The sequence below is a fragment of the Pelodiscus sinensis genome, chromosome 5, assembly GCF_052426305.1.
Source record: "Pelodiscus sinensis isolate ZL-2025 chromosome 5, ASM5242630v1, whole genome shotgun sequence".
Taxonomy (NCBI): domain Eukaryota; kingdom Metazoa; phylum Chordata; order Testudines; family Trionychidae; genus Pelodiscus; species Pelodiscus sinensis.
The window spans coordinates 89,497,521-89,519,276 of NC_143056.1; the positions used below are offsets into that span (position 1 = coordinate 89,497,521).

The following is a 21,756-nucleotide window of genomic DNA, read 5'->3' on the forward strand; positions in this document are numbered from 1 at the left end:
CCCACAGCAATGCACATCGCAGCCAGCTCAGGGGTACCTCCAAGCAGAGCTACTGTGCACACAGCCTAACCTGCTGCTAGGGTAGGGAAAGGGCGCCAGCAGGTTAGGCTTCACGTGCTGCTTAAAATCAGCTCGTATGCCGCTCATGGCATGCATGCCGGGGGTTGCCGACCCCTGCTTTACAAGAATCTACATAAATTTTGTCAACAGAAACACCTGTGTCAACCAGAGTTGTGATCTAATTTTTAAAAAATCACATGTCTGACAAGACCTACTTTCCCATAAGCCAGTGACTGGCAATAATTTGAATCTTACTTTTTAAGTAGTAAGAATGCAAGTAGTATAAATTAAATTAGGATAAAAGAAATCCTGTGAAAAAATAGGAGTAACGTTAGTTCGAACCAAGGGGTTTGATTCGAACTAACACGTCCCGGAGCGCACTTCGTGGTTCAAATCAGCTGGCGAGTGGAATAGCACATGAGTGAGATTATGCTGATGAAGTGGGGGATATTTAAATCCCCGCTTCATTAGCAACTTCGGTCGGCTACATTTGCATCCCTAGCTCGAACTAGGGAGCAAGTGTAGAGGTACCCTGAAGGAATCATAAGTGCTATTTGTGGTAGCAGTTTGGGTGATGAGGATGCCTGTGCATTAAGTAACTCTAGTAAGACCACATCATTTTGCAATAAACTATCAGGTTATGACAACTTTCATATAAGTTTTGGTGGTGGTAAGTACATGAAAACTGTAGTACTCTGTGAAGTTCAATTGGCAGGTGTTACACTGGCCACATGCCAGTTGCCAAGGAAATGTATGAGTCAAATTCTAGAAGTTTTTATGATGGGGTAGGTGGGAAATAGATGTCTGCTTTTAGTCCAGATTCTTTGTTTGACTGCAGTAGCTGGTGAGAAATAATGTCCCCAATTTTCAAAACAGAGATTTGGGATTAAACATGGCCATTTATAATTCAACCTAATTTTAGTTTGGTATTCATATCTATGAAAAATGCACTGGATATGCATACATATACACCCGCTTCATTTGCTAAATGATCCAGCTTGTATCTACCATTGTTACTCTTTTAAGCTTAATTCAAATCTTCTTTTCCTATTTTTGTACATTGCCCTTTGCTAGTGTTAAGCTCTGTAAACAAAAAAAATTGTTTACCTTAATCCTTTATTTGAGCTAACAATGGTAATACACAATGGATGCAGGTGAGAAATAAGAATCTAACACGCCTGTCTTTGAAATACACTAGTCATTATCTAACGGGGATATTTCTGTTACTCTGATAAACTTAAAAGCTAGAAATAATTTTGTAGCATCAAAAGCCTAAATTATTTTACCTAGTAAAATCTACCAAATAGCATTGTCATCAGCTGCTTAGTTGAGACAGAGGCATAAAAGAAAATCTTTACCAAAACTAAACAAACTTTGACATTTAATATATACATCTCTATGAATTTGTGCTGACTGACCCATTGCCAAAATACCTGTTACTTCCTAGAGATGTTGAAGAATGAATTATTTAAACTGCAAACTTTAAAGCATGGAGTGTGGCCAGAAGAAAATGCCACATGGTTTGCTCACTGCAACAGGATCCAGTTGGTTAAAAACTGTGGTGTGCTGTTAAACTGCAAATTTACATTCACAAAGCTAATAAAAAACACAGCACACAGGCATTGGGTTTTACAAATTTTATTTCTAGACTTTAGTTCTTTTGCTGGAAACTTGTCTGTTACAGGTCTGTTGGTGACAATGTGCATTTCAGACCAGTGATGCCAATAAGTACAATATAAAAAATGTACAAATCTGAATTGCTTGCTTACTATAGATTGTTATAATAATGTGACAAATAAAGCATCTCTGTTGGCACATGAACCTGCTTATCAGGATTTGGCCTTTTAATACATCCATATTTAAAGAAATTTGCAGTACACACTGCCACTCAGTGTAACACATATAACCAACAACCACTAATGCAATAATCATGTTTGGTTCAGAGACACAGAGATGCCACAAACAGAAGTGTTCATGAGGTAAGCAGTAAGAAATGTTCCTGAAATTTGGACAGAATGTATCCAGTCCTCCTGGGTCCTGCGACTGCTAGTAGCATTGCAATGCTTTATTATACACTATGTAGGATCTTAACTGCGTTTGCCCTCAAAATGAGTTCTAATTCTGTTTTGGTTTAGCAGCATACAGGCAACAGCTAGATTATTCTTCAGCATACAACTCTGTTAGCTGGCTTATTTATGAGATTTACAGGCTTTTTTTAAATTAGCATTCTGCTATAATTAACAAAAAAACAAAACAAAACACCCTAGTATATTATAACAGATTAAACACACAAAATACTTAGAGTTCCAGAAGATAATCTATCATACCAAATGATGAGTCCCAGCTGATGGGAAACAACAAATAGCATATAAGAGTTATATTATAATGCACCTTTCATATATCAATGTGGCTAATAACACATCTTAAAACTACTATGATAATAAACCCCAGATCAGACAAAGAATCCAGCTTTATAAAACGCATAACAAAAAACTGACATTACTTGATCTTCTGAAATGTCTGCTGTTTTTAAATTAATGCAACCTAGTTGCGAATCGCGAGACCCATTCAGAATAATGTTCAATGCATTTCAGTTTGCAGCAGAACTATGAGGCACTGTATACGAACATTAAAACCTGGTCTAAACATGGTTAACTGAAGTATGAGGTATTGTGAAACAGGAACCTTTTTGGAATAGAGCAGTAATCACATTAAGTAAAAATTGATCACATAAAAAAAATCTACAAAAAATGATGTCAATAATATAATTTTCTATGAGAAAATTAAAACCTATAACATGGCAGTATATGACATTGTATAACAACAAAAAAACAAAAACAAAAAACTGATCCATAAAATAGCAGCAAAACACAATGACAAAGATACAGAAAGCAATGTTAATTTTTTTTTTCAAACCATGCTGGGAATTTATCCATAGCAGCTCAATAAAAATGGAGGTTCCACTCCTTTTTTTTCTTTTTTTTCCTTTCTTTTCTTTTTTAATTTTTTTTTTTTTTTTACAATCAACACCTTAGCGGCAGTTTTCTCACATACATTTCACCATCACATTCTCCTCGAGCATCAACTTCAACAGCTATGACCACCTCCCTTCAGCTACTTTCTAAAATAATAATAAAAAGATACATAGCCAAGATGTGCAAATTTTCTATTTGTAGCTAAATAAAAAGAAAAAAAAACCTGGGGGATATATTGGAATAAGAACTCCTTTCAAGTACACCAAATCTATTATTTTTTAACTATGGCGTTTCTGATGGTTAGTTTTTAGAAATGTCTAAGAAGGGGCCAAATATACTGTTTTTGAAAAGAGTGCCCTTTTTTCCTTAATAAGCTGTGTTAAAACTGCAACATCAAGGGTAGAAAGATTTTTTTTAAATCAAGGGGCGATTGCATTATTTTACAAATCATACTGGCCTTATGAACATCCTCTGCAATAAATATTCTTTTTAGCCTTAACTATAAATTATATATTTTAGTGTTTAAAAACCTTCAGTTGTAAAACATCTAGAGACAATCCTTAAACTACATGTCCTATATGTGAACCTTTAAGGCCCCTAATTTACAAATGTGAATTGGCACCAAAGGATTTCTAAACTTCAACTTTTCTATAGAAAAGGATAGGAAGATATCCTGGCAATTTGTGAATGCAATTTCTCTCACTGAAACACAACCTTCGAAAAAAAATCACCTTTCCTCTAACACCATAGTTAAATGCACTTGCTTTGCAATTCAAAGTTTGCACACAAGCACTAATATATTTCCAAACCATTCCATTTAAAAAAAAATTCCCACAATAAAAGAATGTATTTCCTATATCTAATGGACTGAAAGTGCTTTGAATGGAATGGTTTTAGAATATTTAAAAAAAAAAAAAAAAAAGACTAGGCTGTGGATTGAACCTGACCATAATGAGGCTGAATATCTGTTGGGTCAGACCAGCATTTTATACACAGGTAACTACAAAAATATGAAGATTACAAAAATATAATATATTATGTCAATATTTCGGTTTCTCTTTATAATAGAGTATCGTATGAGTAGTACATTGGGCCTTCCCCGACAATGCTAAGCTGGAACCCTACAAAAGCCTTATGCGCAGGCAATCCACAGGTACAAAAGATTAACATATAATAATGCTGTATACTAAAATACACTAACTAATGGGTTATGTTAACCATTTATAAGGTGAAGAGGATAAAAACCTAAGGAAATAAAATAAACATTTACAGATGAATTATAAAGTGACTAAATGCATAAGCAAGCAAGATACAGAAAAGCCTAGAACTGCGTTAAAGCTATGCTTTTTATAGGAAAAAAAACAGAGAATATGTCATTTTCTATTTTAAAAAACCCTCTTCTACTTTAAAAATGGTTCGTTGGTTGGTTTTGTTTGTTTATATGTAAGAAATGAAATCTAATACCTCCCCTGGAGACATTGTGTGTGTTAATGCCTATTTTTACAACATACAGACAAGAACACTTTAATATAAAAACTAGTTGATTATTATTGTATAAAATCCTCTATTTTTTGTAGCACAAACCCCTTGAGGTCATGCCAATATTATTTTTCCTTTTTTTAAGACAGTTTTGGGGTAATTTTGTTTGTTTGAAGTCACAGATGGAAGGGAGAAAGAGCAAGGAAAAAAATAACAAGAGTGAAGTTTTCCCTTCTGGTATAAAAATGTCCTGGAGAAAAAGGCTTCTGGGGGGAAGAGATCCTGATGCTGATTCCTTCTCAGATGCCCCTTTTTTCTATTTGCTCAGATTGCCAAAAAAAAAAAAAAAGAAAAAAAAAAGAAAAAAAAAGATTTGGAGAAGTCCACTTAAATGTTTACGTCTCGGACATCGGTGGGTGTGCAGGAAAGGTCTGCTTCATCCTCAACAGTCTTTGTTTCTGAAGATATGTTGTGTTGTTGTGCCTGGCGTAGACTGGATTCGAGGAGGGATTCAATCTGTTCTTGGCAAGCTCGTAAACAATCCTAGAGAAGATTAAAGAGGAGGGGGAACACAAACCTTTAGAAAATAATATAAAAACCATATTCTAAATGCCATTTAAAAAAAAAAGCAAATAAAAATATAACACTATTTATATGGGGGTGAGGTGGGATGATGACTGAGTAGCTCAAGAGGTTGGGCTGTAAGTTATTGAGTTGAAACCACTGCAGTTCAGCAACTAAATTTTCGCAGATTATGTCGAATGAGAGTGTAGTCACAGTTCATCTAACTGGGATAAATGTGCATCTCAACAAATTGCTACGACAGCAAATCCTAACTGGCCCAATGTTGTCAATCTCTAAGAGAAGCCAATGACTGAATAGGCCGTGGAGACTAAACTATAATGTCAGCCTTAGTAATGGTTCTTCCAGCTCTAAAATCACATTGGTGGGACAGTGCATTGAACCTTATGTTACTTCTGCCTCTTCTGTAAGTATTCTGGAGATAAACAGAGAGCTCTGTCTCCAAGGCTATCAATCTGGCATCTTTCATGAGCATTGTTTCATGCACCAAGTTTTTTGAAAAATCCTAATAGTCTCATTCTGATCTCATAGCAGTGTCACTCTGGAGTTACTAAAATGGGGTGAGATTAAGAATTAGGCCCAAGACTGTAGCGCTATATAATTTCTACCTTTAGGACAGAAATGCCTTGGCACTACGATCCATAAGTCATGTAATAAACAATGGCTGCCCAGCTAAGGAATGGCTAAATGTTGTTGAAAAGAGACTTTCAGATGAAAGATACTCCATAGATACAAAATATTAGTCATTAATATTATGATTATATTCAGCAATGGCCTGATCAGGTTAGCTAATTGATACTAACTCTGAAAGCATCTGAACAAAAAATGCAGCATTGCATAAGACCAACTTGGATGCAGGTCCTTCACAGCCTACCATCAGTCAGTAACCTCATGGCAGTGATTTTAGAAAACCCTGCTAACCTTTTAACTTGCTATTGCACTCACTGTCACAGACACCATGTAAAAGTGAGACCATTCTCTTTTCAGAGCTCTTAGCTAAATATGAGCTAGATCCTGCTAAGTACTGAGTGTCTTTTGTCTGCAGGACGGTGCCAAGCATTCTCCACTCCTGTTGACTTCCATGGAAATTAAGAACGCAAATGTCTCACAGGTTCAAATTTCATATGAATAAAAGAACCACCCCCTTCATCTCCTGTCCCCTGCCCAGCCTCAAAGTGTACAGTTAGGAATTGGCACATCAAGCATCCGAAATTGATTTATTCACAAAAAGCTGTTAGAGCTTCAATTTTATCTTCTAGTAAATGCAGGGTTAGATATTCTTAAGCGCCATACACATCCATTGCATGGGCATAGACCTAGAATGCCTTAAATAGGCAAAACAATTACACAGCATATTGCCAAAATTCCCTGGCTTGTTGTTTACTCATATCTTTATAACAAACACTGTGAGCTTTTCTCAGCATATTTAACTTTGTGTATTAAAGACTTTGAAGTTTTCTTTTAGTATTGCCTTTTCTGATTTAACCTATGACATGCGTTAGCCCTTGCGGTGAACCCAGTCTTCCATGATAAATTGCCGTCAAAAGTGTTAGGATGTGCATGACTGAGAATGAATGTTGTTTTCCTGAGAGGGTGACCTGCCTGCTGTTTTCTTTATCTTCCAGTTTCAATTCTGCCTTCATTCAGAGGCTTCTTGTGTGATCTACCAGCTTTTCACTGATTCCACTATCACAAGAACCTCCTCTGCCACCAATAAGGGCACATGGCATCTGGGGTAAAATAAGATTAGAAACCCAAGCAAACAATTCTCTGCAAGTCCTTTCTGAGAGAGGGAGGTTAATCCTACCTCTAAGCAGATCAGACCATCAGTTACAGCTCACTGAAAACACATAACCTATGACCTTTTCTAGTTTAAACCCTAGTGTAATATTTCCTCTTGACAGAGACCCACAGTATTTTAAATGACAAAAAGAAATGCCTCATATCCTAAAGTCATCACGCCTTTGACGCCTATATACCTCAGGCCTTCCCTGTGAGATCTCTAACAAGACTCTCCAAGATATGACAGATCATTTCTGACTTCTGATCCCACGGGACCCACATTTTAACTCCTGATTGCATGCATACCATCCATGACACACATAAATAGGTACGTAGAAATAGAAAGTAAATATAGTTTCTTTTTTTATTCCAGAAAGTTCAGGCTCTTTCAGGTTGACTCAGCAATAACTAGGCGGCAAGGTTCTCACTGAAAGCTAAAGTACAGTTGTTTCAGGGCAATTCCAACCCAGGCTGTTTTTGGAAACATCAAGTGTTTGAACACTGAAAACTGAAATGTGAACTAGTTTTGCTCATAAAATTAAACAAGGAATGAATACATTTTGTAAACAGCTTGGGGGAGGCATTCTATAAACTATTATTTTTTCCTTTTGGGTAGTTTAAAGGTGTTCTTTTGATCACAGAAATGAATCTTCAATCTGAGACTGGAGGAGTAGATTGAGTTATGAGTGTATACTGTTAAATACTATACAATCTTTACAGCTTACTGTAAACCAGCTTTCTGCTAAACTGCAATTTAATAAACAAAGTGGTGTTTGAACAAATTTGTTTTTGTTCAAATTATGTTTCAGGTAAATATTAAATGAACAGCTTCTCTGTGAGAATAAAGTTCTCAAAAATGCTACATACAAAGTAGAAAATGTATATAATACATTTTCATCATTAGCATAACATAATTGACATCCCAGTGTTACACTTAAAATTTTATTTTTCCATTCTACTCATAGCTTCTGAATACTGGAAGCAAATAAACTTGTGTGCTAGTCTGATAACTTCTCCCAACGACTTTTCTGCTTCACTACCCATATTTTCAATGCCCACAGTTTGCTCAAGGTCATAAGCCCTTCCTGGATTAATTAAGCTTTTCAGTGGGAAAAAAGGCCTACTAACTGATGTAGTCAGATACCTTTATTTAACATACACACTAGACATGATCAGATTGAAATTCAGTCCATCATAAGATTTAGGGTCATATCTAAAGAAAACAAACAACAACAAATCTATTTGGAAATCCTTTGTTATTGCCTGGCTCATTAAAAATAATAGACACATGTCTGAAGGTGTCTCTGGTGTGGGCAGGCAAGAGAAGCAAATTCCACTGCATTAACAGACAGCATGGAAACCCAATCTAATCTAGTTTAGCAAATTTCTGCCCTGGAAATGAATGTCAAGCAAAATTCAATCCATTTGGATGATGGGGTCAGTAACAGAATGATGGAAGACAGCCCAAGACTTCTAATTGTGATTATCTTACTTCTAATTACCACTGATCAAAGGCAGTATGGGAAACTGGACTCTTACCAACATAAACACTAACCATAAAAGAATTTCAATCAGGTGATATTGATTTTACTTTAGACTCAACTTTCTTGAGATGGAGGTAAAAAGTATCACTACAAAAACTGAAATCTAACAGCCCAGTTGCTCCAGCTTGCAAATACTCAGGAAAAGTGTTAACCATTTTGTCAAAATGCATCAGTCTAATAAATATTTCCAAACAATTGATTCCACGTGATACTAAATGTATAGCAATATGTGTCATCACTTGTGGATCAATGATCCAAGCAAAGTTACTAAGAAAACTTTTAAGGATCAGGACTAGTGTTTGATACATTAATTAATATATTTTATAAGAAATAAAGCAGTAAGCATCTAGTAATGGGATCCCTCTTTGTAAAAAATCAAGTAATTGTTAAATTCACAGACTAATTATAGCAGAGGGGATTGCACCTTTATTATAAACATGGGAACAGAAAGCATGTTAATACCGAAGACCAAGAAAGAAACAATAAAAAGGTAGGTGATCTTTTCTTTTTGAGGTGCTTTAAACAAATTTACACATAACTATGTGATATTTCTTATTTTACCAATGTAAAAACCTTATGTCTAACAATCAAAAAAGTTTCCTTCCCACACATCTTAAAGATCTTCCTTCTAATTCAGTTTGAATTTGCAAATTACTTATGAATAATAAAACTCAATGCCCAAAGTGATTTTACATCTAATTTAAGCTATTTTCCTTTTTCAAACACCTTCAGTGACCAAGTCAAATCATGTAAGGGCATATTGCAGTTCTACTAGTTACGGAGCTCTGTGATATGATAAAATCAAATTCCTGATTTTTTTTTATATATATATATAAAATAATATTTTCTTTTAAATCAGATATTCACTATCAGTGCTAATAGCAGGCAGCTTACTTGTATGTGATTCAAGTTTCTTGAATTGGATGGAGTTCAAGCATACACACACATAAGCACCTGCATTGTCCTAACAAATTAGCCAGAGTATTATGCGTATATTCCACTCCAGCAATGTAATACTTAAAGCATCTTTTTTCCATTTCTAAAGTGCAGTACTTAAGAGTATTTAACATTTCAGCACTAGTAAATTCTGCTCCTATTAATACTAAGGGCAAAAAAATCTGCTGAACAGAGTGGTATAGAATCTTGAAATAATTAGGGTAGGCAGAAAATCAGGAGCCGTGACATATCTGCCTGTGTTGGCGTCACTTAAATTCTATCAAAATACTACAAAAATATTCCCATGTTTGGGAACCAACCCTTATAATGCTTTCAAAGAAAAGTATTTTACTAACAATCATTTCAATTCTATGTATCATAGCCCCTTATATTAACTTGGGTGTCAGCTGTTTGGGTGTTAGCATGATTATATATCTTCAGTCTCAGTGGGGTAGCCATGTTAGTCTGTAACCTTAAAAAAAACGAGTTGGATAGGAAGATGATGTCTGGATTTTTGCGAGTTTTTTACTCCACTCAAGGTTATCAGAAGAAGTGGATTTTGCCCATGAAAGCTCATGATATGATATATATTTTTGTTAGCCTCTAAGGTGCCACAGGACTATTCATTGTTTTTATATAGTTTTTGATCACATAACATGACGGTTTTAACAGCATCTCAAAGATTCTGTTTCAAACCACAGGGTTGTCTTTATTTGACTCATTGTTCACTGCTTGGAGACCTCACAAGAACCTTTTTAAAGCATCTATTTATTGGTCTTCCACATTGTTACAAAACAAAGCTAAACTCTGCCCCAACTTCACACACCATTATGACATGGATCATTGATTTTAGGTCTTCCTTGTAGGCTCCCTTCCTGGCCCATTCACTCATGAAAGGTTTATTGCTTACTAGTTACTGATGTGCATCTCCTGGAAGCTGCAGGGCAAAAGGAGAGTCCTGTGAGGACCATCTACCTTGTTAGAATGTCATGGGACAAACATTTGTTCCAAAAGGGAATTCAATACCAGCTACTGTGCAGATCTAGCACGTAATAAACCAAATTAGATAATTAGATAAATGCCCTTTAAAAAAAGGCATTTCACACCACTTGGCACAATGAAGGGACTCAGGAGTGGTCAACGATAAGGTCAGAGATACCATGAGGTCTATTGCAATCTTAGTAACTATTTCCTTGTTTTATTTTAAAGCTTTGGTTCTATATAGACTGCTGGTTTAATAACCTACACACCAAATACAGCCTCGGCAACTGTCCTAAACCAATTTAAGAGTTTCCTTTGCTTTGCTGATGTCTGTCTAGGAAAATTAGAACTGGTCATGGTGCTTTTATCAATGAACTGTAGTAACATAATGTCTTATTATTACTGTATATAAGGATGACTAATAGTCACCGGGAAGAACAAAAGAGAATACATTTAAAAACCCACTTTCAGGCATTACTTTGATCAGAGTTTAACTGTCAAATCATATGCAACAGTGAGGAACTCATAAAACTCTAAGATAGAGAGACTGAAAGAATCACTTACCGGGTCACATTTGATAACTTGTGATAGGAAATGTGTCAGACATTGATAGGAGAGGAAAGTGTGATTGTTTCCCAGGTGAAGGCCTTGCACAGCTGCTACCACGCTCCCAGCTGCGATCATGGAAGGTGGGTTTGAAATAAATTTGACGTCTGTTTAAAGAGAGAAGGAAAAAAAGAAAGAGAATTGATTTATTTAGGAAGAGCTTGCTTGTCTCTCCTAAGGAGCAGATATGATTGCAAAATAACAAGTCTGAAGAGACTATAGGAATATAAACAAAGATTCCTCCTAATGTAACTTAACAACATAGGCAATTATGGTGCCCAATCCCACAAGCACTTATGCACATGAATAACTTTTCCTGAGTAAGAAAACCTTTTTATAGAGAGGCCTGAAAGACTAATCATTCCTTTGAGGGATTTTTAGGATATTAGGCCCTTATCCTGCAACACTTATAAATATATTTTATTTCAGTGAACAATTCTATTTAAATCAACAGGATTACTCACACAAGTAAACCTATTCACATTTTAAAACTTTTGCCAAATCAGGTGCATTATGTGATACATAAGCTGCCTCTGAATCACATACCATTTAAAATATCAACCTTTGCAATTACGTTAGAAATAGAGAAATGTGTAACTTGAATGTAAAACAAAAGCAAAAACAAACACCGGAGATTGAGACCACTTAAGCCTGTCAGTAGGTGAATATTCCATATTTAAATTAAGGCTTCGTCTTAAAATGCTTTGTCTCAACCTAGTCTCTTGTCAGCGGCTGCCATCTATCCTGGCAACAGGGATTTAATGTAAATGTGGCATAACTAAGTGACGGGGGTCCCAAGAATTGGCGGACAATCAGTTACATTCTGCAGTGACACCATGCTGACAAGAGGCTGGGCCCCCTTCCAGACTGCATTGCTGTAGGTCTCTCTACAAAACCACTCCCATGATTCCTTGAGGGGCCTATCTCTGCCATTAGAATGTTATTCCCCTTTTTTTTTAATAAGGGCAAATAATGAGGCATAATCCACATTTTAATGCTAAGGCTCTTTCTGCTCTACAGGAATGTGTTTGATTTCATAGCAAGTGCACCCTGTACCAAAGTATTAGGAGGAAAAGAAGTGTGTGGGGTACTAGTAAATGTTTAATTTTTTTAGGGAGAAAAGGGAAATAACATCTTATATACAATACCACGAGATACATTCCTTCCTCTTTTATCAAATGTACAACTTCTCCCTGGCTGTATAAACATACACTATCTGTCAAACCCATGAATTAAATCAAAGGCATGAAAAACTAAAGCTGAGAGGGCCCTATGGAACAACTTAAATATTAAATCGTTCATCTCCTTTATTATGAATTAATAACTTTTGTGCAAAGGCTTTAACAGTAAAAGCATGAGAGCTCTTTCTCTAGTATATAATAAATACGTATCATGGTAAGTATTATAGGTACAGTTTGGGATTTATCTCTGATTATCTATACCACGGACCTGTTCCATACCCACCTTCCAAAGGGCAATTTGCCTAGAACTTTATTAAATTGAAGTGCCTTCAAAATTAAATGGATGTGATTAAGTATGGAAGGGTTTTTTGTGTGATATGCTGCCAGCTAAAAGCCAATCAGTATCTAAACTCATGTCATATGAGATATATTTGAAAAAAGGTCTAACTTACCTCTTCTTTGCCCCTCCCCCTTTTCCCCAAAAGATTTGTAAATATATTCAGTTTGTTGCCAATACATGCATCCTATAGGCAGTATCTGATCTATCACTCATACGTTTTCTCAGGTACACTTAAAAATGAAAGGACTTCTGTCACTTTTAATAAGTCTGAAGATTTGATTCATCAAAATTTGGTTGTATACACGTGCCCAGTCACAGTGAATTACCTCCAATGTTTATTTAGTTTCTGTTCTACAGGAAATGGCCCAAAATGGCCAAAATTATGCAAGTTTAATGAGTCCATTTAGGCAGTAGCAAGTTTGGGATTCCTATTTTCTTTTTTCTTTTAAAGGGAGCAATAAACAAAAACATGAATCCATAGTCCCACCCTTATTCTGTCCAAGGTGGAAAAGTAATAATGAAGTTTAAATGACCAGTTTGTGTCTGTCCCCATAACCACTCCAGACAAGCAGGATGGACTGTCTTTTTGTTGCAACTCAACAAGGAATTATTTGTGGCAGAGGCCACTAATTTCAGCATATTAATCAGGGGGCCCCTCTGGCCTGTAATTGGATGCCCCCAAGTGAAGAGTGTGGCATCATTGTCAGCCTCCATCGCCTCATCTTGCGCTATTGAGCGCTCAGGAACAAGGGGGCTTCGGTGAGATGAATTAGACCTGACACAGCCACAATGGGGAAGGGGGCCCCATCAATTGAAGCACACATCCCCAGTAGCCTATCTGAGACTTCATCCAAAAAGAATAAACAACTTCAGCGTTGTTAAAAAGAGAGAGAGAGGGAGAGAGAGAGGGAGAGAGAGAGAGGGAGAGAGAGAGAGGGAGAGAGAGAGAGGGAGAGAGAGAGGGGCGGGGGGGGGGGGGGGAGAGGAGAGAGAAGAATGCCAGCCACCCTGAAGGGAGGACAAAGCAGGCATCTAGGCGCTGCAGAGCTTTAAAAAAATTCCTAACAAGGCGAGTCACCCCTTTTCCTTTTTAAATGGAGCAACAATTCCATCCGTCTGGAGAGCTGGGGGCTATGAATGAAAATCTTTTCATTGAGGCAAATCAAAACTGTGAACATAAATCACTTGCTGCAAGATGCAACAGGTTCCAACTGGTCACATACCTTGAGTCTCCCAATTTTATAAAGGCCAGAGAATAGAAGAATTGTAGCAAAGTTGTTTCAAAGCAGGGTCTTTCTTTCTTTCTCTCCACCAGGGATGAGGAAAGAAAGGAGAGAAGAAGAACAATAATCATAACATAAAGGGGCCTGTTATGTTTAGATAACCAGAGGGCCACAATAAAATGCTGAAGCTCCCAATATTTGTTCCTTTTCATTGTTTTGCTAGTATAGAGCTAGAGCTTTTCCTTAACTCTGTCTTAACTTGGGCCAAAAAAAGGCCTGTTTCCTTTTGAGTTATCCCTGCCTTGCTTGGCCATACCAAAACCCCATTCATTAAGATCAATTATGTGTTAACTTCAAACAAGCCCTGGTTATTTTTTTTTCTTTCTCTAATCTACCACAGCAAAATGCATCCTTTAGGGAAAATATATTTTAAAAATAAAACAAATCCCCTTCTATTTGACAGACAACTGAGGAGGGAGGGTAAAGGGAATTTCACTCAACATCACCTTTCTATGTAAGTTTTTCTATTAAGCGCAAATACACAAACACATCTTCAAACACTTCCCCTGTCTTCATTTGGTTAAACTTTTTTTTAAAGCTAGCAATTACTTTGCTGTGTCACCTCAAGTGATCTACCATTAGTTTAGGGCACATGTTGTATTGCAAGTAGCGCTCACAGAAGGCCTGACCCAAAGACCTCTGGAGTCAATTTCCCAGTGGCTCCCATGGGCTCTGGATCAGGCCCACAAAGTATTATCAGAAGTGCAACAAGCTTGCAATCCCTCTAGATTAGAGATGGCTAGAAAAAATATGACACAACCAAGAGTGAAGCTCAGATGCTTTTGAAGCCCCATGTTCTTCATCTTCATCCTGATTTCTGTCTAGGTATCACTAGCCAACAAGGGAGTCATCAGATGGGACAAAAACTAAATAAAAACCCAAAGCTAGTCAGAAGCTCTGTTCAGCTTTCCTTACTCAGGAACTATTGCCAAGGGCTTCAATGGAGTGCTGAATAGGGTACCCAGTGTTGGTGATCTTCATGCTCTTTTTAAAAGCTCAGTAAAATTTTCTGAACGTGGTTCACATTCGCTGGTCCATTTTCCACCTACCCATGTGGTATGAAGCATAGTGTTAAATATAGGCTCTGGATGTGCTTTCTAAAAGAACCATAACAACACTGACAGTAGATCAAAGTACTGGATTCTTAGCAAGGCTTCAACCTTTGAACTACTCTTGTTTTCATCATTATCACTGCCAGCACAACAACCTTGGTTAAACATCCCCATATCCAAAGGGGAGACTGGATAGCTAGAAACACCAGCTACAACTAACAATTCCAATGAGGCGAGCACGTATTAGAATTCACTGCAATCTCTTTGTCCCATCTAGAATCTCTATCTAAGAGAATACATTTGATTTTCCACAAATGTTTCAAACCCTTTAAAAAACTATCTGGAGAGGTTCTAGCACTCATATTAGGAACAATGCATTTTCCAGCCAATCAAACTTGTAAGCTGCGGGCCATTCTGTAGTTACACCTAGCATAAAGGCAAGGCTGAAACCTGACAATAATTTAAATATTTATCTTCGGGGGCTCTGGCTATTTCTCAGGGTCAGACACTTCAGTAGGCATGACTACATGAGGCCAATACATTCTTCTTCTTCTTTTTTTTTAAATGCTTATTATATTTCTTGAAACTTTCTACCGAATCCATCCCTGGGCTAACAACACTGAACACTAACTTGCATCAGGAATTAATTTGCCCTTTGGCTTTAAATACGCCCTAATTTTTCAAGTATAGAGACATTTTCTTCAGACTGAATGATTTACTATCATCATGCTCCTTTCACTTAATTATTTTTGGATATAATATTCATATACATAAAGGCAGTATTATTCAATCATTGCCAGTGAGTTATTAGCATCAACAAGATCCTCGACATTTATTTTTTGAGATGCTACAGGCTTCCCTTCAAAGGAACATTTGCTTTGGCTGCCTTTGATTCCTTTTTCTTTTGCCACCTTTGGGTTTCTCTTGCCACGCTAAGGGAAATCACATGGAATAAGAATTTTAAAGAAAAAAAAAAAACAATCCTTTTAGAACCACCTTTGTCCTGCCAGCCCCTCCACTCTTTCACATGAGAAGGGTGGTAAATGGAGATCATAAAAGCAGTGTTACTCTTCTGATCTCTTGCTCCCCATCTTAGTCGTGTTACGGTTCAATGAATAACCATGCATGCACTCACGCACACCATTTGTGCACGTAGAGTTTCAGGGAACTAGCACAAACACACACACACATAGTGCCCTTGAAACCAAAGATCAGGCCTCCGCAAACTTGGCCTGGGGAACAGTCAGTGTCTCTGGCTCCTCTAGAGTCCGCCCCTGCACATGCCTTCAGCAAAGCACGTGGCCAGCTGGGTGTGGACAGCAGACTCAGTCCTGTGCCAGAAAAGCCTCCGCACCATGTGCCCCTTCTGCAATCCACCATCTACCATCATGGGAAACAGGGCAACTTGAATGAGGGAGATTTTAAACATGCCAGTAGAATACACTCACATACAGTGCTAACCACATGCAAATTCTTCCTCCTAATGACTTTCAAAACTGCCTTAAAGTGAATCCACAAAGAGGAAGTCTCCCTCCAGGCCAGAGATTCTTTGGCAGGCGTACATAGGCCTAGATATACACTGGAAAAAGATCTAGTCGTTCTTTGAGATCGGTTTATTAAATCACTTTCCAAGAAGAATTTTATATATTTACATTAAATTCAGAAGAGAGGCATCTGCTCAGAAACTTACCTTTTGCAAAGTAATCCACTTCTGCAAATGGGGGACAACACTCAGGGCTTATATTATCTGCACTGAGTGCTGTGAACTTGCTGTATAGTAACTCTATGGGTAGTCTTAGGAGTTGGGGATAGGGTGAGTGTTGGGTTAGGGGGACATCATGCCATTTTAGTGTGCAGGGCATACCTGTAGCGCACAGAGCCACAAAAGTCTGGGCATGTTTACGGATGATTTGCTTGGTGTCCTCAGCCACAGGCATTTTAGTAAGGAAATGTTCAATGAAATCATGAGGGGTCATTGCAGCCAGATTCCATTTCAGCTTATTCACCAGAAACAGCTCCATTTGCTACAAAAACAAAAAGGAGGGAAGGGGGGAAAGAAGGAAAATGGTTAGAAGCTCTCCTTATGGACAGCTTTGAAATGTAGCAATTGCTTCTGAAGTAGTTTCGGTGACTTTGGTCTTTTTTTTTTTTTTACTGTATTCTGGAATCTTAACGCACTGGCAATCTTTTTGAGGCACTGACTTCTGCATGAGGGGGAAACTAGGACTAAAATACTACTCTTGCTAACTAGTGGTGCTGTTAAGGATGACTACCAGCAGGAGAGCACCTAGGTGAGGATGCCTTTTTGCATGCAACTACTGGAAAGACTTATCCTCGCCCAGCTGCCTTGAAACGCTCCATTAAATAGTCAAGTTGCTGAACGGCACATTCGGAACGCAAGAGGGCGCCAGTCACCCACGTTTTCCACGCTGGACTGGACTTTCTCTTAGGGTGAGGTAATAATGAGAGTATTGGGGTGGGGGGGGGGTTTCATTCGAACAATCTACGGTCTAATTTAGTCTGCAGTCCCTGAGCGTTTGCACAAGCCCGGGCTAAGGCGCGCGTGGGACCCCTTCATGCCAACTCCTTTGGGTTGGGGGAGGTGGGTGCACTCTCTCTGAGAGCCATGTAAGTTACATCTCCTGTCCCCATGTGCGAGTCAGGGAGTTAGCCTGGGAGCTGGAGCGGAACGAGCAATAATTCTACGGGGGTGAAATGCGCATAATGCTTCAGCGTGGCGGCGTGGGGGGGGGGCGGGGGAGGCAGGCTGGGCAGATCTGAAGAACAAGCCTGACGATTTTCTCTGTCGGGCGGGCTTATTTATGTGATTTAATTGTTTGTGTGTATTTCTCTTCCTCGCTCCTGCTCGTGCTTTTTTTTTCTCCCCCCAGACGAAAGAAACGTGAAATTACCAGTAACTCGTCGGGTCTAATAGAGTTATCGGTGTAAATGCACAGTTTTTCTGCGGTCAGAGGAATAGTTTCCTTCATTTTTGACGCCACAAACATGCAGGTAGCTCCCAGGAGTTGCAATCGGCTTTTCTTGAGGGGTTCAAACGATAAAAATCTGTCCAAATAATTCATAGCCAAGGGGAAAACCTCCTCTTCACATTTCTGCTCCTCGCAAACCTGGAAAAGGAGAGAGCTCGTTGAAACGACCAGTAATTGCATCCACTATTAAATCCAGTTATGCCTCCTCCCCCCACCCCCAACCAAAGCTTGAAGGGCAAGGCAGAGGATGGGGTTGACGGGGGAGAAATAAATTTCCCCAAAAGGAGAGGAGGGAAGACTTAAAAGAAACTGAAAGAGAAAGTCGCAAAGAGAGAAAGTGGGGAAATGTGGTGTGAAAAATCCGCAGGCGAGCTTTGGTAAAAATCTGGGTGCTCGCAGATCGGGAGTCGCTTTTTTTTAAAAAAAAGGACAAATAACTTGCAAAGTGATGCAGGGGCCCAGCTGGGCTCCCAGGGTTTTCTTTAATTATTATGATTATTATTTCTTATTTACTTGGGTGCAGCCGATCTTCTGCTTTGCTCGAGACACAAAGGTGGCGTCCGGAGCAGCCGCACCAGCCCCATTTCCCCAGACGTCATCTTTTCAAAAAATATTTAAAAATATTTAAAAAATCAGCCCAAGCTCCAAAAACGGCTGAAAATGACCCGGCGGGGGTCCTTTACCGATCCCCGTGCTGATGGGGCACCTAGGGGCGGTCAGGGAGATACCCCGAAATCAAACTCCCTCGTTCCCCCTCACCCTCTTCAGAAAAGCAACGTGCGACATTTCCTAGAGCAAGGGCAACGTGCTGCGCTTTCAAAAATTAATTAAAAATAGATCGCAGGCGTCCAAGGCTTCGGAAAAGGCATGAAAATGTAGCCCAGGCTCCCTAGATCCTGCTGGGGATGCCCTGGGACATGTCCTGCCAGGGGAGTGGGGCATTTGAACTGGATTTTGCCATGCGACCTTGCCGAAAGTTCCTGCAGCACAAGCATGTCTTTGAGGGGTGACCACAGCTCGCTCTCTGCTCTGAACAAAGAAACTTTCACCCTGCATTTCCCCCAGAAATGACAGAGCCCAACAGCCGATCCCCCTGTCCACAGCCCCAGCAGGGACCCCCATTTCTGGGACGCCCCCTGCCCCCCTTGGCTCGCTCCTGGGGACTTGCTAATTTTCTAATTATTAATAAACACTTTTGCTTTGCAATAAAAGAACAAAGATGGCGCATAATACTGGCACGGGCAGCACTTGCATACGTGTACATCGATATTAATTTAAAATAAAATCCCAATAAAATAGCTGGCGAGGTTTAATTGCTGCCCGAAGACAAGAGTGGGGCCTCGGGGTGCCTGGGAAGTTGCTGTGTTCATCTGGGATCCCAGAGGAGGCGTCTTAAGGGGGCTTTTTCCAGCTGGGGCTGTGAAACTTTGTTTTCTCTGGCACCGAGTTCATTTGAAAAGGTTCAAGGGAGCCCCCCCGCCCCAGAATTTATTTTTGTTTTAGAGATGGGGGTGCGGGGCTTGCTTTCCCGCTATGGAAGGCACCTCATTGTTAAGAAGCAAATAGAAGATAAGGGGATAAAAGCCATCACATTCTTGACTGTCAATATATAGCTCTAGCGTTACCTCCAATGCTGAAGGAAGCTTTTGGGGGGGGGGGCGAGGGGGCAGATTCTAGAACGGGGGAGCCATTCAGGGTTGGTTAATGCAGCAGCTTGCAAAGAAATCTCTGAAACATACAAACCTCCAGCATCCAAGTGGCAACTATTTTCCTCATATATGGCAAGATTTCCTTCTGCACGCACTTGAAGTAGGACACAGAGGGCGAGCAGGTCTCCTCTGCTTTCAGCATTGTCTGCAGAACCCTGTCATTGAGGAGGTTGGTATCTAGATAGGCTCTTCTGATGGTCTCCACTTCACAACACAGCAGCTGATGTTCCATGTCTGTCTCCTTCTTCCAAAGGCAGTTTTCTAAAGGACTGAGTCAGTCAGTCTCTCGCTCGCTTCCCCTTCCAGGAGTCCTTTGGATGCTGCTTGCTGCTACTGCCGCTACAGCCCTCTGGAGGCTGCAAAACTTTCTAACTTCCAACAAAAGTCTCCTGTATAGCCCCTGTGACGTTTACTGTTGTTAAGCAGAGATCAAAGCACAAGAGAGAATGAGACAGAGAGTGAGAGAGAAGCCAAAAGCAAGGGGCAGAGCCCTAAAGCCATCCCATAGGCTTTAAGTCCTTCCCCTTATACAGAAGCAAGGGTTTAATGCAAATGAGACAAGGGCTTGCTTTCTTCAAGGGAAGCAGAGAGGTGGGGGAAACCCAAATTGTCTCTTCAGCATATCATGCATAATTTTTAAAATCGAGAGAGTAATGCAGTGGGAGCCAAATGATGAATGGGACTAGGCCACACACAGTCAGGCATGGCTATAAATACAGGGAAGCTTATTTATTATCATTTTAGTGGGGGAGGGCAGCAGGACCATATTCATTATTATCACCCATCTCTAAATTAAACTAGCATTGTTTAAAAATAGGCTTTCAACCTGGCCTGCCAGGGCATGTAGAGGATTTTGTCCTTTTCCATTCCTTGTACCTACCCCCTCCCCCAACCTCACCAAGTCAGTGTAGATTTTTGCTGCATCCCCGAACTGAAAAGAAAGTTCCCCCTAGAATATTCAGGGTGCTTTTTTTAATATTAAGCTTTTACCCTAAAGACAGGGTAAGCAGAACACCGTGATAGCTCATCGAAGCTGCACTAAGAAAGCAGTTAACCCTAAGCAGGCAATAGATCAGATATCAACACCCCACCCCCACAGCACACATAACCAGTAACCACCCAGAACAATCCCAGCAAAATGGTGGCCAGCATTTCCTCCCGCACAGTTAACACCTAGAGGAAGAGGAATGCGAGGAAGGTGCTGATATTCACTGGGGTTATCAGGAGCCAGAGCCAAAGCCCATTTAAGTTAGCAACAGCCCTATCCACAGTTGTATTGTGGTCCCAGCATGGGAGACTTTACTTTCCCAAATAAAGCTATTTTAAATTTAAGAAACCTTTTTTTTTTTTACATTGAACACTTGTTAAAGGTCTTCCCTTTAATCTGAAACATTTTCAGAAAAGAGGCATTTAGGCCTGAAGGGATTTGGCTGCTTTTTGCATACGGGGAAAGTGCTACGGCTGAAGTCTTAGCCCCATCCCAGCCATAGCAAAACTCATTTCAATGGAGCAAGCATTTGTGTCTCGCTGGTGACTGTTTTGGGGGCTCATAGATATGGGGATCCACTTTGTCCTCTGCTTGCTGAACTGGTTCTCAGCCTGCCTGGCTGGGCACATCTTAATACATAATAATAATTAATACATTAATACCTGGCGCTTCTGCAGCCCTTCTCAAAGCATCTCCAGTTGGGTTAGATTGCATGAGGTTCACATGTATGAATGTATAACGTATACATAATTCTGCATAGCAATCCTTGTCCCTCTTGTACATGCAATGAGCTATATTGGATATATCGCTGCAGATCATAAGGCTATAGTTTTATTTATGTATAGTGTATATAACAGGCGATCTTCACATCTGACCTTTGTCTTGCCTATATTATGATGATACACAAAGGCTCCAGTCAGGATATTGGCCCCTGTTGTACTTGTCCACTGCTAGAATTTATGGGATTTTTTTTTTAACCAAGGAAAGAAATTCCTACCTATATAAATTATGTATCTTTTTTATTCCTGAAAAGTAGCAAATATGTTCCAATTTTTATTAAACAAACAAACAAACATTAAGCTCACCCTTTAAAGTCAATAAACTATTTGTCCATTAATCACAGACAAGTTCAGGGGTACATTTTGTTCAACAAATAGTTACATCGCTCCTTAATCTCAAACGTTTTTTCTAATGTGGATTTTTTTCCTTTCAAGCATTAGTGACATTTTCTAAGGCAGTATAATTTGGGGACCAGGCATTGCCTCTAC

The 21,756-nt window shown here is 39.2% G+C and overlaps 1 protein-coding gene across 1 annotated transcript; it reads right to left on the reverse strand.

Annotated features, from left to right (window-relative positions):
• Positions 1 to 1,682: 1,682 nt before the first annotated feature.
• CCND1 (cyclin D1) lies at positions 1,683 to 19,976 on the reverse strand. The gene is made up of 5 exons (XM_006111469.5): positions 19,535 to 19,976; positions 17,714 to 17,929; positions 16,666 to 16,825; positions 10,904 to 11,052; positions 1,683 to 5,057 (listed from the first exon to the last, which is right to left on the reverse strand). The coding sequence occupies exons 1-5, from the start codon at positions 19,730 to 19,732 to the stop codon at positions 4,902 to 4,904; spliced, it is 879 nt and encodes a 292-aa protein (XP_006111531.1). The 5' UTR covers positions 19,733 to 19,976; the 3' UTR covers positions 1,683 to 4,901.
• Between the last annotated feature and the right edge of the window lie 1,780 nt (positions 19,977 to 21,756).